The sequence below is a fragment of the Rhincodon typus genome, chromosome 33 (genome assembly GCF_021869965.1).
Source record: "Rhincodon typus isolate 14 chromosome 33, sRhiTyp1.1, whole genome shotgun sequence".
Lineage (NCBI taxonomy): Eukaryota > Metazoa > Chordata > Chondrichthyes > Orectolobiformes > Rhincodontidae > Rhincodon > Rhincodon typus.
This window is the reverse complement of record NC_063364.1, coordinates 4,619,071-4,634,769: the sequence shown is the minus strand read 5'-3', so window position 1 is coordinate 4,634,769 and position 15,699 is coordinate 4,619,071. Positions and strand designations below refer to the sequence as shown.

The following is a 15,699-nucleotide window of genomic DNA, read 5'->3' as shown; positions in this document are numbered from 1 at the left end:
AAAAGTTGCCCCTTAGGTCCTTTTAAGTCTTTTCCCCTCTCACTTTAAACCTATGCCCTCTAGTTTTAGACTGCCCCACCCTGACGAAAAGACTGTGCCTATTTACCCTATCCATGCCCCTCATGATTTTATAAACCTCTACAAGGTCACCTATGTGTGCTTGTTTGAATTTAAAGGGGGTACAGTTTAAGTTTGCACAATAGAATTAATAATTCTGTTTGCCACCTTGTGTGCTTTAATTTTTTGTTTCCTTGAGCGTTGAGACCTGGTTTGACTTTCTTTGAGTTAAATTGTGATCAGAGTTGGGCATTAAGCATCCCGGAGATTAAATTGGTCACATTTCAGTCTTGTATTGACTTGTGGAATAGTGGGGCTTGATTTCCAGTGCACTGTTCCCATCAGGGCTGTGACCGGAGGGAATTAATGAGTGGGACTGATTGAGGGAGAGATGGGAAGGAATAAGGAAGGGTGAGTGGGAGAGAAAATGAAGGGAGGAATGAATGTGATGGGAAAAGGAGGAATGAGGTGAAGAAGGTGGAGTGAGGACGGAGTGGAAAAAAAAGGGAGAGACAGGGCAAAGGAAGTGGAGAGGTGGAAGACGGAAATGAGCAGAGGGAATGGATACAGGAGGGAGAGGGGAAATGGGGCAAGGAAATGAGGAACTGAGGGTATGATTGAGGGAGGAAGAACAAGAGATTGTATAGAGGAAAGCGGGAGGAATGAATGTGGGAAGGAGATGGAGTAAAGGAGTAATGAAATGGGAGTGGGTAAAGGAGGGGAAGTGAGGAAGGATTTGGGAAGTGAGCTATATGGATTGATGCAAGAAATAGTTGTGAGGGTAAGGAGGGTGATGTAGGCGGATGACCGGAAGGGGAGGGTCAAATGTGGGGGAGGTAGGGGGAAATGCTCAGGCAGTGAGAATTTAGAGGGAAATATGTAGGGACAGAAGCGAAATAAAAGGGAAGGGAGTGTATGAAAGGAGCAAATGAGATAGGCAGGGAATGATGCAATGAAAATGAAAGATGGAAGGAAGGTGGATGGAGGGCTGCAGGAAGTGAAGGGTATAAGGGAGAATACAGGCAGAACAATAAGGGAGAGGAATAATGAGGTTGGTAGGGATATGATGAGTTAGGGTGGTAGGGAGAAATGAAGAGGGAGGAAAGGAGAAACGAAGGGATTGGGAAGGAGAAATAACAGTAAGGAAGGAGGGGTTTGGGTAAATGAAGAGTGGGAGAAAGAAATTAGGTGTGTGGAGGGCAGCAGGGCATTGCAGGGGAAATGAAGGACAAAACTAGAATAGGCTGAGAAGTGAACTACAATCTACAAAATGGACTTGTTTTTCCACCTACCAATCTTGGATTAAGGTTGATGTAAATGACAGATTTGATGTAATTAATTACTTCCTGCTGGCATCCTGTCTTTGGTTTATTACTGTTCCTTATAACTGTTCCAAGTAAATATCAAGTTTGTCCAAATTATAAGTATGCCATGTGACCATGGACCTTGGCCTGACAATCTGTTCATAAAGGACCACACAACAATAACTTGTAGTACCTTTTAACGTAGAATGTCACAGATGTCTCTTGAGATGTTGTCAGGCAGATTTTGACACTCGGCCACATAAGGAATCAGGACAGGTGGCCAACAATTTCGTAAAAGAGGGAGATCTTAAAAAGTATCTTAAAGGAGGAGAGGTTTGCGTCCATATCTTTGTGTTTTGATTTTGTAAACTATCAACGCACAAACAAGAACAGGAATAGGAATTTTAGTCCCTCCAATCTGCTCAATATTTCCTGTCTGGGAATTGGAAGAAGTTGTTGGTGCCTTTGATCCTTTAAATCCTAAACCATCACACTAGATGTTTTTACTAGATTTTTTTTAATCAGCCTATTCGGAGATGTTAGTACACGCCTCTGTAGCAGGTGGTACGTGAATCCAGACCTCCTTGCTAAGTGGTAGGGATATTACCACTGTACCACAAGAGCTACTTAAACCATGCTAAGATTGTTGGCTGAAGCATGTAAAAAAAGGCAGAATGCTGCTCTATTGGCCCTTTGGGAGGATAGGAAAGAGTTGAGCAAAATTAAATTTGTTGGCAGTTTAATTAGACTTCAAACAATCTGATTTTAATTAACTGAGGGCCAAAATTGTGTTTTCTTTGGTTCACCTTCATTCTTCTCATCTTTAAAATATCTGAATTTGATGTTAAGATGCCATAGTGGAAATGAAGATATTAGCATCATAAAGAATGAATCTCTTACTTACATCTTCACCTGCCAAAATGTGTGGGTTAGGTGGATGAACAATGGTAAATGCAGGGTTACAGGGATAGGGTGGGAGGCTTGGTCTGCATGGGATGCTGTTTGTGGGGAGAGGGGTGGGGCAGGGAGTTCAATGTAGATTCAATGGGCTGAATAGCCTCTTTCTACTGCAGAGATTCTATGATTCTCATGGCGACTATGTAACCATTGTCAGTTGTTGTAAAAACTCATCCAGTTCCCTAATGTCCTTTTGAGGATGGAAATTGCTGTTCTTACCTGGTCTGGCGTACGTGTAACTTCACACTCAAGCAATTTGGTTGATTCTTAACTGCCCTCTGGGCAATTAGGGGTGGGCAATAAGGGCTAGCCTAGACAGCGACACCCACATCTGTGAACAAATAAGAAAAAGCACTAGATTTCATTCATCCATTACCCCTTTCCTCACTTACCTTTATTGGCTCCTTTGAGTAGCTCCTAGGTTTTAACATTCTCATTCTTGTTTTAAAATTCAGCCACAGCTTCAGCCCTTTCTTTCTTTGATCCCCTACAGCCTTCTGAAATACCAACACTCCAACAAGCTGCTGAGGCTCTAAGCCTCTGAAATTTACTCCTTCAGCCCTGCTGCCAGTTACTACTTTCTCCACTTTTTAAGATACTAAATAAAATCTATCTGTTTAACCAAATATTGGCATTAAATGCTGATTCAATCAGTGATGCCCATATCTCACGAATAAACTTTTTTTAAAAAAAGCACTTCTGGAGTTGTTAATATAGGCTGAAATTTTTGTGTCTTTTCTGAAATGTTTGTTACCCTGTTTCTCCTGTCTACCTCACTGCAATTTTGAATATCCATTCTTGTTAGTAACAAATGGTTGGGATAGTCTAATGAAGTGAACAGCATAAATTTTGTTTGGGAGTTTACAGGGAAATTCGCATTATCTATTTAATATTCAATAACCAACTGTCTTTCCAGACCTATGGTAATATTTTTCTGAAATACTTTGGAACAAAACGAGTCTGCTGATCACAGTGGCTATCAAGTTTTTGCTATTGTGATTGTTATCTCCTCTCTGGGACAAGTGTTGGTTTTATAGCATTCATTCTTCAATCTTTAAGATTGTTACAAAGCAATCTTTACTTAGGATCACCTCTAAATACGGCGTATAATTGTGTCCCTCGAGCCTTGTTCTACTTTGTGAAGTTGGACCATTCACTATGCAGTTGTAGTATAATACAGCCAATGTCAATACAAGACTAAATCCCTTGATGTTGGTTGTGTAATTATAAGTGCATTCCATCCTTAAACTGTGTTACAATTAACCTAGCTTTTAATTGCATTTTTTAAAAATTTTAATAGTAAAAGAATTGTATTTAATTGCCACATAATGATGCCCAAAAACTCTGTCCAAAGCTACCCCTCAAAGTATTTGCAATAAATAAAACAATATTGTACAATTGATTGCATGATACACAGATACCCTAATCAATGCCAAAAGTAATCCTGAATTATTTGAAGCCATGACATTCACATTCTTTGCTTGTACAGAAGTGTGTGCCTTTTCTAAGTTTGGAGACTTATTTGTGCAAAACATAAAGTTTAACTACTTACTTGTGTTTTTCTTTGTTGGTAGAATGAAGTTTGTGTGTCCTGGAGACCATCATCAGAATATTCTGGAAACTTGTGAGTGTGGAGATAGTTGTATGCTTATTATTTATTTGAGGAGCAATCCTCTGTGGGAGTAGTTCTGATGAAGTAGACTGTGTGGTAACTGATACAGCTTTTTGTACACCTGGGAATGCAATGCTGGTGATATTTAACTGTTGTTCATAGTCAATCTGAATGCATGTTGCATGGATTGGTGCCACCAACATTTTTGATTAAACAATTTTATGCCAACTCTTGAAGGTCAGAATAAGCATAAATATGTGAAGAATCTCCCATTTGTGTATTGATCCCATAATTAAAGCTTTCCACACAGGATTGTGGAAACCTGAAATTCTCTCCCTTAAACAGACAGTCAGAATATTTGAGGTGGAGGTCAATAGGTTTGAGTTAAGTGACAGTATTGAGGGAATTAAAGGAAAGGTAGGAAAATGGACTTGAGGTATGGGTCATCTATAAGCTAATTAATTAGAGGAATATTATTGATGATTAATACTTTCCTTCTGCTCCTGAGAACAGAATGCTTGGTCTGTTGTGGTGATTCATAAGCCTTTTTGCAGATTTGAGTGTCTACCAGGATTTTGGGGTGTTTGTACATGTCCCCTGTTCAGGATCGATGTCTACCTGTAGCTTGTGTAGAAGGGCTAATGTTCTTTTCTGATTATTTATATTTATATCTTTTATATTGTGGTCGGTTGGCTTGCTGAGCTGGTTCATTGTTCCGCAGACGTTTCATTACCCTGCGGGGTAACATCATCAGTGCAGCAAAGGTACACAGGAAAGTCACACATACTGACCAAGTACTGAATTTCAACAACCACCACCCTAACACACACAAATGAAGGTGCATGAGAACATTATTTAAACGGGCAACAACACATGCAGCAGCACAGAACTACGCCAAAAATAAGAAGAGCACCTCTTCCAAGTATTCAAAGACAATGGATCCCGAAAAACTGGGTCAGAAGATGCCTATCACACGATCAACACCAGGAAGATACTACATGCTCCGACACACTCATCATGCTACCTACATCAAGAACATATCTGAGCTGACCACAAGACTCCTACGACCACTGGGCATCAGAGTAGCGCACAAACCCACATCAACCCTACGCCAACTGCTCACCCGAACCAAAGGCCCACTACCTGCTATGGGCAGAACCAATGTCATATACAAGATTCCCTCCAGAGACTGCGACAAACATTACATCGGACAGACAGGAAGGAAATTAGCAACAAGGGTACACGAACATTAACTGGCAACAAAAAGACACGACCGATACTCACTCATCTCCATCCACATGGATAAGGAAAACCACCAATTCAACTGGGACAGGCAAGGCAAAGACAAGCACAGGAATTCCTAGAAGCGTAGTTCTCCACTTAGAAAGCTATCAACAAACACATAGAGCTAGACCCCATATACACTCCATTGCAAAGGAAAACCAGAAGTGAGGTAATCCAGCTCAACGGACACCAGAGTTTAAAAAACAGGCGGGAAAACGCTTCATTGGAGGCTGCACTGATGATATTACCCAGCAGGGTAATGAAACGTCTGCGGAACAACGAACCAGCTCAGCGAGCCAACCAACCACAACATCCACAATCTACTCTAAAACCTTAGATATCTATATACATATGTATATTTTTAATCTTTAATGGAAAGAGGACGTTGTTAGTGATGTGTTCCCCATCCCTAATTGTCCTTGTTTTGAATGACTTGTAGGGTCATTTCAATGACGACAGCCAATTTTGTGTATGCCAGGAGCCGTGTATAGGCCAGTCTGGTTGAAGATGGCAGACTTCCTTCCCTAAGTGAACAATGCCAATTAATGAAAGTTGTCATGGTCGCCACACTGAGACTAAATTATGGACTTCAGAATTGAATTTAAATTCCACGAGCTACAGTGATGGGATTTGAAACCTTGTCTCCCACTTCAATCACTTTACCACTGTACACTGTCTCCCTCATGTGATAAGAGTTCCTGCATGGATATGGTTTGAAGATATTTTCTCATCTCCAGTTGTTAACAGCATCAATAGTCCTTAGTGACAATCAGATACCTGGTTAGTTTCAATTCGATTCACCCTGACTGTATGCAGAAGGGCAGGCCAGAGTGCAAAACCAGAGTGAAAACTTGCCAAGTGTAAGATCATCAGTTGTCAGACGTGTCATCCCTATGAACATTATACTACAGTTCTTTGGTGCCTTTAACACAAGAAATGCCCCACAGCATTTCACAAAGACTTATTCGTGGAAATGGGAATGGAGCAAAAGGAAGTGCCCAAAGTTTGAAGAAAGGCATTTGGCATGCTTGCCTTCATTGCTCAGTCCTTTGAATTTGGGAGTTGGAAAGTCATGTTAAGGTTGTACAGGGTTAGAAATCACACAATTCCAAGTTATAGTCCAACAGGTTTATTTGAAAACGCAAGCTTTTGGAGCCTCAGTCCTCCTTCACGGCAATGGTGAGACCTCCTCTGGAATACTGTGTTCAATTCTAGTTGCCCAGTGACGGGAAGGATATTATTAAGCTGGACAGGGTTCAGAAGAGATTTACCAGAATGTATGGAAGGTTTGAGTTAGAGAAAGGCTGGGACTTCTTTCACTGGAGCATGGGAGGTTGCGAGGCGATAGAAGTTCATAAAATAATGAGAGATATAGATAGTTAATGGTAGTTGTCTTTTCCTAGGATGGGGGTTTCAAGACTAGGGGACACGTTTTTGAGGTGAGAGGAGATTTTAAAAAAGACACCGGGGCAATTTTTTTACACAGTGGGTGGGTGGTTGGTTGTGGAATGAACTTCCTGAGGAAGTGGTGGATGTGAATACAATTACAATGTTTAAAAGACATTTGGATAGATACGTGAATAGAAAGGGTTTGGTGGGATATGGGCCAGGAGCAGGCAGGTCGGACTAGTTTAGTTTGGGATTATGTTTGGCATAGACTAGTTGGACCAAAGGGTGTGTTTCCATGCTGTACGACTCTATAACAAGTATCTGTTGAAGTAGAGTATTCCAGGGTATGGAACCTTGGTAGTTGAAGTTGTGGCTGTTGATAGTGGAGTGAAGGACTCCCATCTGAGGGAGGGTGAGAAGTTTACGAAGTGTGAGATTATGCCCTGGAAAAGTTGTTGCAATGAGACTAGCACTGTGCTCAACACTATTGAAAACAGCAGAAGTAGAATATCTGTAACCTTGTCGAATTCACATGTTCATCCAATTTTCTTTCCTAGAACCAAGAAAAGGGAGTGAAAATGGAGGGTAATCTGAATCCTAGTCTCACTCAGGAACTAGAGACACTATGGTCACTACTTTGCTAAAACTAACATTTTAGCAACCCATACCCTGGATCAACTACAAAAATTAATGTGGATTGCTCCTTAATGGAATTGGTAAAAATATGCTGTATGGGTTGCAAGCAGAATAAAAGATTCTGTGATGTACCAAAGATATCCCTTGTCCTCCACTGCAGAGACATTTTTCTTGTACTTATTCCTATGCTACTGCAAGATTTAACAGTTTGGGGAAAATACCTAACAACAGTTATAACGTGATTGTTAATTATTAGCATAATTACAGTTCTGATACTTTACCTTTTCTGTTGTGGTCTTTGATTCAGATACAAAGGCGAAGGGATAATTAAAGCTGCGCCAAAGGATGTATGGGAGTGTTTAAAACCTGTGCCTGAGGGGCCGAGAGTGAAGTGGGACAAAAATGTTAAATCATTTGAGCTGATTGAAATGATCAATGATGTAAGTTTGTGACCATGGTTTACTTGTAAGAAGAATTTACTTTTTAAAAATGGCTTTTGTGCTATTTTTATAGACTTTTGAATGGTAAACAGTGACTAATTTAGTTTGTGTTATTGAGAGAGATTTACTGGCTGTATATTTAAAAAAAGCTTAAGTACAAATAGAAAATATCATCGGAGGCTCAATTTGGCAGTGATAGTTTTTCCCAATAGTTCTGGCGCTTGTACCTAAACTTATTAACATAATCTTCATTTACTTCTGGGATCGCAAAAATATATTTTCAGTGCTTAGTGAATATGTTTGCTTGTACTTTTATGATCCTAGTTAATGTTATTACTGGATGCGTCAGGCCCCAGAATGAAATCAGGCTTGATAGATCATATTTTTTTGACGTTTCGAGTCCAGTGACCTTTCTTCAAAACCTAAAATGTTAACTCTGCCTCTTCCGAGCAGTTGCTGCCAGACCTATTGAGTTTTGCCAGCAATTTCTATTGTTTCTGATTTCCAGCACCTGCAATTCTTTGCTTGTTTTTGGATCATATTTTTGTTCCTTTTTCAATTTAACAAGGCAGTCTTTTCAATCTCACATAAGCATGCTGGGTTGCAGATTTACTTTTAAAAATGAAACATGAGTTTATTACATAAACCGAAAAAAGAAAATAAATGAACACCCAGCAAAGCAATTTCCCATCTACACCCTGACGTCATCACTTTAATTCTTTACAATTTTACCATTCTGTAGGTTGATTTAACTGCTTCTCAGTTCTGGTCCTATGAACTACAAAGCTTTTCCCTGTGACTTACACAACTGAGATTTTTAGACTTTTTCTCAGCTTTGAATAACCAAGGCTGATTTCTAACCAGACACTCCTGGTTTTGAAGTTTTCACAAACTGAAACCCTTGCACTGGAGTAACTTATTCCTTTATCTGCTTTGAAGAACTCTTTTTCTATGAGAAATTATTCTTGCATTTAACTTCAATATAGCCTATTTCCAACTGAATTCAAAAACTTATTTAAAAAGTTTTTTTAAAAAAAAGTGATCGTTCTAGCTTCTGCTAAACTAGCTTAATAATGATTTTTCTCCTCTCTCAAACCCTTACAAAATAATCAAACTTCCATTTACAATCCAGCAGGCCGCATACTTGTTTGAAATCATGGTTTCAGGATGAGTACCCTAGTTTAATTTTTTAAACCCCTTCACAAAATTTAGATCAACATTCATAATATGCCACTAGTTTGTTTTTTAAAAACTGATATATGTATTTGTAAATCATACATTTTTCATCGTAGTAAGTCCAGCAATTTGATTTAGCCACAAGCTATTAGTCGAATTGTTTCAGATCTTTTACATCCTCTATTCCATCTGAGTGTTCCAACCTCTTGTGTTCAAACATGCCTTTTAAGGTAAGATTTCCGTATTAAAATGAATTATTTCATGTTTAGAACCTGTGCAGTGCCTTTCTTTACATCAACCTTTGAATAATTGATCACCTTGCACTCTCTGAAAGTAGCATGTAGGCACAGGAGCAGACCATTCAGGAAGATCATTGCTGATTGGTGGCCTTAATCTATATACCTGCCTTTGGCTCATATCTGTCAAAACCTTTGCTTAATAAGAATCTAACCTATTTCATATTTAAAATTAACAACTGACCCAGCATCCACTGCCATTTGTGGAAGAGAGTTCCAAACATATCTGTCTTGAATAGTCTGGCCCTAATTCTCAGACTATGCCCCATGGTTCTGCAATCCCCAACCAAAGGAAATAGCTTATTTCTTTTTCTGTTAATACCTTGAACACCCAGATCAGATCAACTTTCAATTTGCTGACTTCTGGAGAATACAGGCCTAACTTGTATAATCTCTCCTCATAGCTTAACCCTTGCAATCCAAGTATCATTCTTGTAAACCTACATTGTACTCCTTCCTAAAGTGTGATGCCCAGATCTGCCTGAATTAGTCCAAGTGGGGCCTAACCAGTGTTTTGTATAATTGCAGCATAACTTCTTCATCCTTGTACTCCAGTCCTCTAGATATAAAGGCCAGCATTCCATTAGGTTTCTTGGTTATTTTCTGCACCTATTCATGATATTGGAAAGATTTATGCACCTGAACCTCCGAGTCTCTTTGTACAGCTTTTGTATTTAACTTCATGCCATCTAGAAAGTATGTTGATCTATCCTTTTGCAATCAAAATGGATAACCTCACACTTGCTTACATTGACCTCCTTCTGCCATAGTGCTGCCCATTCACGTAGTCTATCGATCTCTCTCTCTTTGTAATTTCAACAATCATCTACATTGTCGACAATGCCACCTAACTTTGTAATCAGCAAATTTAGATATGACTTTCTCTGCCATTATCCAAGTTGGTAATAATGTTAATAATTGAGGTGAATAAATGAAACACGTGAATTCCATTTAATTGAAGATCTCTGGTGGGTTTACTAACAGCTAAATCAGTGCAAATCTCTATATCCATTCCATGCCCAGACTACTAAAAGGCAGAATGATTGTGGCTTCTGGGTATATGTTGACACATAGCTACCTGACTCATCTATCTGTTGAACTTCTTAAAGGTACATCACTGTTAAAATGGTAGTTTGCACTCCACCTTTTATTTTAGAAAAGGTAGTTTCTGTCTGTTGCAAATGAAAATTCGTAAATGTTGGATAATAAAATTAATTATACAGACACAGGGGTTATAAACTTTGAGCAGAGATAATGAATGTAAAATGTAATGAAAACAATAAGGTCTTTACTGTTACAGCAGTTTGATAGCCCTTCCATATCTTGTTATGGTGTAACCTTCAGGAGATATGGATTTTATCCTTGACTGTTTGTTAGCAGTATGCTGGTCATTTTCCTGGTGTTCCGTCTCACAGTCATTATCTTGTTGTGTTCTTTCATGTGGTTTGTACATTTCCCTTGGGGATCTTCTGTTCCTCAACATTGCTCCATTGAGTGTTATGACTTCGCAAGACTTTGGCGCACTGCCAACTTTGCCTCTGCAAGTGGGCATGTTTCTATAATGGTATGTGTGACTCTGATCTTTTGGCCGTGTATTGAAGTAGTTCCACGTTATCTTCAACCTTCATTATATTTCAGAAAGTGTGTCCTGCATGTCAGAAAATTTGAATAAGTGTTGGCTTGGCAAGTTTGATGTCACCTACCTCCCGAAGTTGATCTCTGCTGGTGATGGTTATCCTATATTCAGAGATATGGCTGTGATGTCCATTATGGCAACACAAAAACCTCATTTTGTTACACTACATTTCAGGATGAGTAATTTACTAATATGAGCCACTTGCTCAATGAGACCATTTAATCTGGGGCAATATGGTGAGGACTCCTGATTGGGAACATTTGTGCCAAAAGGTCTGCTCATATACAACAGCCTTTTGAAAGAGATCTCCTCAGCTATAAATAGACTGAATGAAGCACTTAATTTTCTGCCACTGACACGCTTGAAGTGTCTTCATCTGTCTGAGAATTAAAATTTTGAAGAAATAATTGGTGTTGATTAGAGTTGACCCCATTTACAGGAAATAGATCACTGGCAGTTTTGGACCAAGGAACTGACACAAACTCATGAATATAGAGGTTCCAAACATTGTTGTAGCTGGTGCCTCTGGCATGTCTTGTACATTCTCCCTAATCTTTTAGTGTTGTCTTTGACCCATGGCCAGAAGAACAAATCACCTAATAGTTGTCTCATCTGCTCCATGCCGATATGTCCTTGGTGTACTTGCAACAGTATTGCCAGGTGGAGAGCTTTGGGCTCATGTATTTGTTTTCCTTTGAAAGTAATACATTTTTAATTGGAATTTGAATGATTTATTGGCCCTTCGCATTTTACAATGAATAATGCAGTAAAATACAGTGAAAAGCTTCAGCTGTTGCCACAATCCAATACCATTTTGAACAGTTTAAGAATAAAAAGAGTAAGAAGATAGACTCTCAGTTATATCTTCATTCTGCCTCCTCCACCATGAGTCCGCAGTTGGCTCACCAGCGACACAACACTTGTGCTGCCACCCCTCCATCGCCTTGCTGCTGTCTGTGCTGGACCCACCATCGTAGGAGTTGCCACTCTTTCAGCGCCATCTGCTCACAACCAAGCCTGCCTCGCTGATGCCATGGCTGAGTCCCATACTGAACCCACACTCGCCAGACAACCAGCTGCTGCTGCCACCTCACCAATAGCCAGGAGCCCACGCTCCAGGCCTACCGTGACCACAACCAGGTGTCTCTGGCTCTGGCTCTGCCACTGCCTTGACCCCAGGAGTCCCCACTGTAGGCATACCACACTGCTGCTGTAGCCTCACTTGCTGTCGTCGCCTCCAATTGCTGGGAAGTGCCGCATCTGATACTGCCTCTGACTGCCAGCCCTCTGCACACAGCCCGCTGTCGATCCTGTCGACTAACCTGCCAAAGAAAAGAAAAACAAGAAAAAATGAAAAGAGAAAAAGTTGATAGGAGTGGATGAGCCCTGGGCAAGAGCCCACATGCACCCCTACTACCCCGGCGCCATCTTGGAACCAGAAAGATACATGTGAGATACTGAGCTCATTTCTGGAAGACCTGGAAGACCAAAAAGACCACTTATCTGGTTGTTGGTTAGTAGCAGCTTCTGATTAAATTTGGTCACTTTTTTTTTTCATGCTGTCCACTTACAGATTGGATTTGGCAACCTCTTCAGTATTTCAGAAGTGACCAGTTTGGTATCGGGTTTGTTATAGATTTTTGAAGTCATCCCCTGCGTTTTAGCTAGAATTCAGTGTAGTCAGCATAATGTCCTTGTTAGTGTTTTCTGCCAAATCACCAGTGATGTTTGTGATTGGTTTCTTTATTGACTGCTTAATGAACAGGTAAATATGGAATCTTGTGATCCCAAATACAAAAGTAAGTGTCTTGCATTATGTGTTGGAGTAATTGCTTTGTGCTTGAGAGGAACTTTTGGATCTGAACACAATTGGTTTCCCATCCTGAATGATGCATGGTCCCAGCCCTTTCAATATAGCATGGATCTCCAGCGAAATACTGATAGCAGTATTTTTCAAGTGGTGTTAGGAAGTGACTACCTTCAGGAGATTCCTCCGCTATGTGTACAGATCAATATCCATGTTTGGCATCTCACTTGGAGAAGAATTTACCTCCTGTGAATTTGGGATTCAGTTCCTTTTAGTGATGGAATCCTATGTGGGCATCTCTTTGAGAGATTTGGATGATTTGAGCCTAGCCATACCCTGATTGCACTGTTCTCCTTTAGTACATCGTCACTGAAATGCACCAGCTTTCTGCTGAGGTATACGATAGATGATGTTAACCCAATTTGCACTTCAGCTTTTCTTGTATGAGCATGCTGCACTTTCTAGGAAGGTCTTTTGACAGAATTGCATCTCCTTTGGTTCAACACTAAAGTTTCAGACAGTTGAACCTTACTGCCTACAATTATTGTAAATACTAAACTGACTCAATGCCAGGTCTGTTCTGCTGCCTTGGTGATCTCATGGGTAGTGACGAATGTGAGATCCATTCATGTAGGTAGTCCTGCCGCTGCTTATCTGTTTGTACCGATCAAATAAAATGTTTTTGGTTTCAGTACTGTAGTTAGTGTACCAGTGTATTGTTTTGTACCTTCTGGGTGACCCATTGTATGCAATTAATGTCATAGTTGTCAGTTGCACCTTTTGAGTTCCAACTATTCAGGTACATGTCCTTCAGAATTTGGACTGGTAGGTGCATTGCACTAGCTCCCATGCCACTTTTCGTTTTGTGTTTGCACCTGTTCTTCTTTTGACACATTATATTGGCAAAAGCTTGTACTTTCCTGACTTCACGTGCACAATGTGGCAAGCTTTTCTTTGGAAGCTGTTCTACTCTGGATCTTGACTCTGCTCTGCTCTGTTTTTCTGTGAGCTTTGTACATTGGCTTTAGTTTACATAGGTCTCTGGGGCAGTCCTTGGTGATTTTTGACTTACTGCTGTGTCTGCTGTTTAGTTGTGCCCAGTTGTAGCCTCAGGCCACAGCACCGAAGTCAGATTTATTGCATATTCAGCCCCGGTGTCCTTTTGTTCTGCATGTCTTGCACAGATGTTTGAATGTAGGACAATTTTGTGGAGGGTGTGATAGACTACACTTGAAGCACAGCTTGCTTGTTTGCTTTTTGTGATCTTGCTCCAGTGCCAGTACTGTTGGCTGCAACTAAGACTACTTAGTTTCTGCTATTTACTAGCAGTTAGTTAATGCTGAGTTTAAAAAGGCCATTTTGGGACACTTTGAAAAATGTAGAGTAATCACTAACTCCGTTATTCGTTCTGACAGTTCAGTTTTTGAAAAATTGCATTTGTCACCTTGATCCGTTGCTTCCTGTGACTAGCTGGTAGGGCAGTTAATTCAAAAATTAAGTCTTACAGCTGACCTTTGAGCACTTTCCATCTCTTTGCAGGGTCTTTCTGGACATCTTCAGGTAAGCTCAAGTTATTGACTCTGCAACCCCTCATTATCAGCTGCTGTCAGTACTTTCGCTGCTGTTTAACTTGTTCTGCAGCTGCCTGCTCTCAGAAGCGTAGCTGCATTCTTTCTTTAACAAGTTTAAACCCAGAAAGGGCATTGGCCTTCAAGTTCATGCTGGGGGATTTGCTGTCAGTCCTTTGTTCTTTTGCATTTTTCAGACACTATTGGTATGTGGAAATGTTTCAGTATTCCTATAATACAGTTACTCTGTATGTGCCTTCAGCAATGTTTCTCCTGTGTTGTCTGGTTTTTGCTTTTTCTTTTCACTCTCAGTTTTACTTTTGTGCACTCCACGTGTGCCTTATAGATTACTCTTGCATGTGCGGATACTTAAGGCTGAGCTCTAAACTATTGCAGAGTGTTTGTGGAAGCTTATGAATGAAAGAGCCTTAGGCTAAGCATTCAGAAGTCAAAGTGACTCTACCAGCCTGCTTTCATTACATAATGTGTAACCCCCAAATATCCAGATTCACAATGAGCCACTGGATAATGCAGATCAATTCCCATACCTTGGGAACCTCCTCAGCAAGGGCAGATATTGGCAGTGAAATTCGGCATCTCCTTTTGTCCAGTGCAGCCTTTGTGCCAGCTGACGGACAGTGTGTTTTGATGACCAAGACCTTGAACCCTACATCAACCTCATGGGCTACAGGCAGCAGTAGTGTCAGTCCACCTGAATGCATTAGAGACATGGGCAATTTAGAGTAAATACCTCAGTTTGAAATATCATGAACAATGCCTTTGCCAAAAATTGCAAATCTACTGGCAGGACAGACACTCCAGTATCAGTGCCCCCTCTCAGGCCAATGTCCCCAGCATCAAAGCACTGGTTACAGTCAATCGGCTGTGTTGGGTGGGCAACATCGTTTGCATGCCCGACTTCCAAAATAATCGCTGAACTCCGAGCTTCATCACAGCAAGCAGCTGCCTGAAGGGTAGAGGAATGCATCAAGCGCAAAGAATGTAATATTCTCACAAATTCACGAATTCTGTAGCCCAGACTATCCAAACTGGAGAAGAAGCATCCGAGAGAGTGCCTTTTGAGAGCCTCCAACAGACCAGGTTGAGGCTGAACATAAACTGTGGAAGGAACATATAAAAATTGGCATGGCCCCCACCCATTTGATCGGATGCCACCTACCCCACCTGTGGTAGGATGTGCAGAACAACACTCCACTGCTTAGTCACCGAAGAACCCACAGCACTTGAGTGGAAGAAAGTCACTCTCCATCCTGATGAAATGCTTAAGAAAAGGGAAGATTTAGTGATCTTTTCTATTTTTGTTTGAATCTTGTTTTAGATCTTAATCTAAGGGTTTTCTGCTGTTCCTGAAAGTGCTTTCTCCTTTTTTTAATTTCAGTATGCTACTTCTTTATTCAGTGCTGATTTCCTGAAATGTTAAATCCACCTTTAGGTAGCACAGCTTTAAACCAGGTGGCTGCCCATAGAGACCTGGCCACCTCAGAGATGCAGGGATAGTAGGAACTGCAGATGCTGG

General features: G+C 40.6%; 1 protein-coding gene across 1 annotated transcript in view; it reads left to right on the top strand.

Moving 5' to 3' along the window:
- Positions 1-15,699, top strand: part of stard5 (StAR-related lipid transfer (START) domain containing 5) — a 48,371-nt gene that overhangs the window by 17,549 nt on the left and 15,123 nt on the right. The window contains exons 5-7 of the mRNA XM_048615716.1: positions 3,893-3,942; positions 7,547-7,679; positions 14,134-14,154. Of these exons, the coding sequence (XP_048471673.1) occupies positions 3,893-3,942; positions 7,547-7,679; positions 14,134-14,154 (204 nt within the window). The remainder of the gene's footprint in view (positions 1-3,892; positions 3,943-7,546; positions 7,680-14,133; positions 14,155-15,699) is intronic.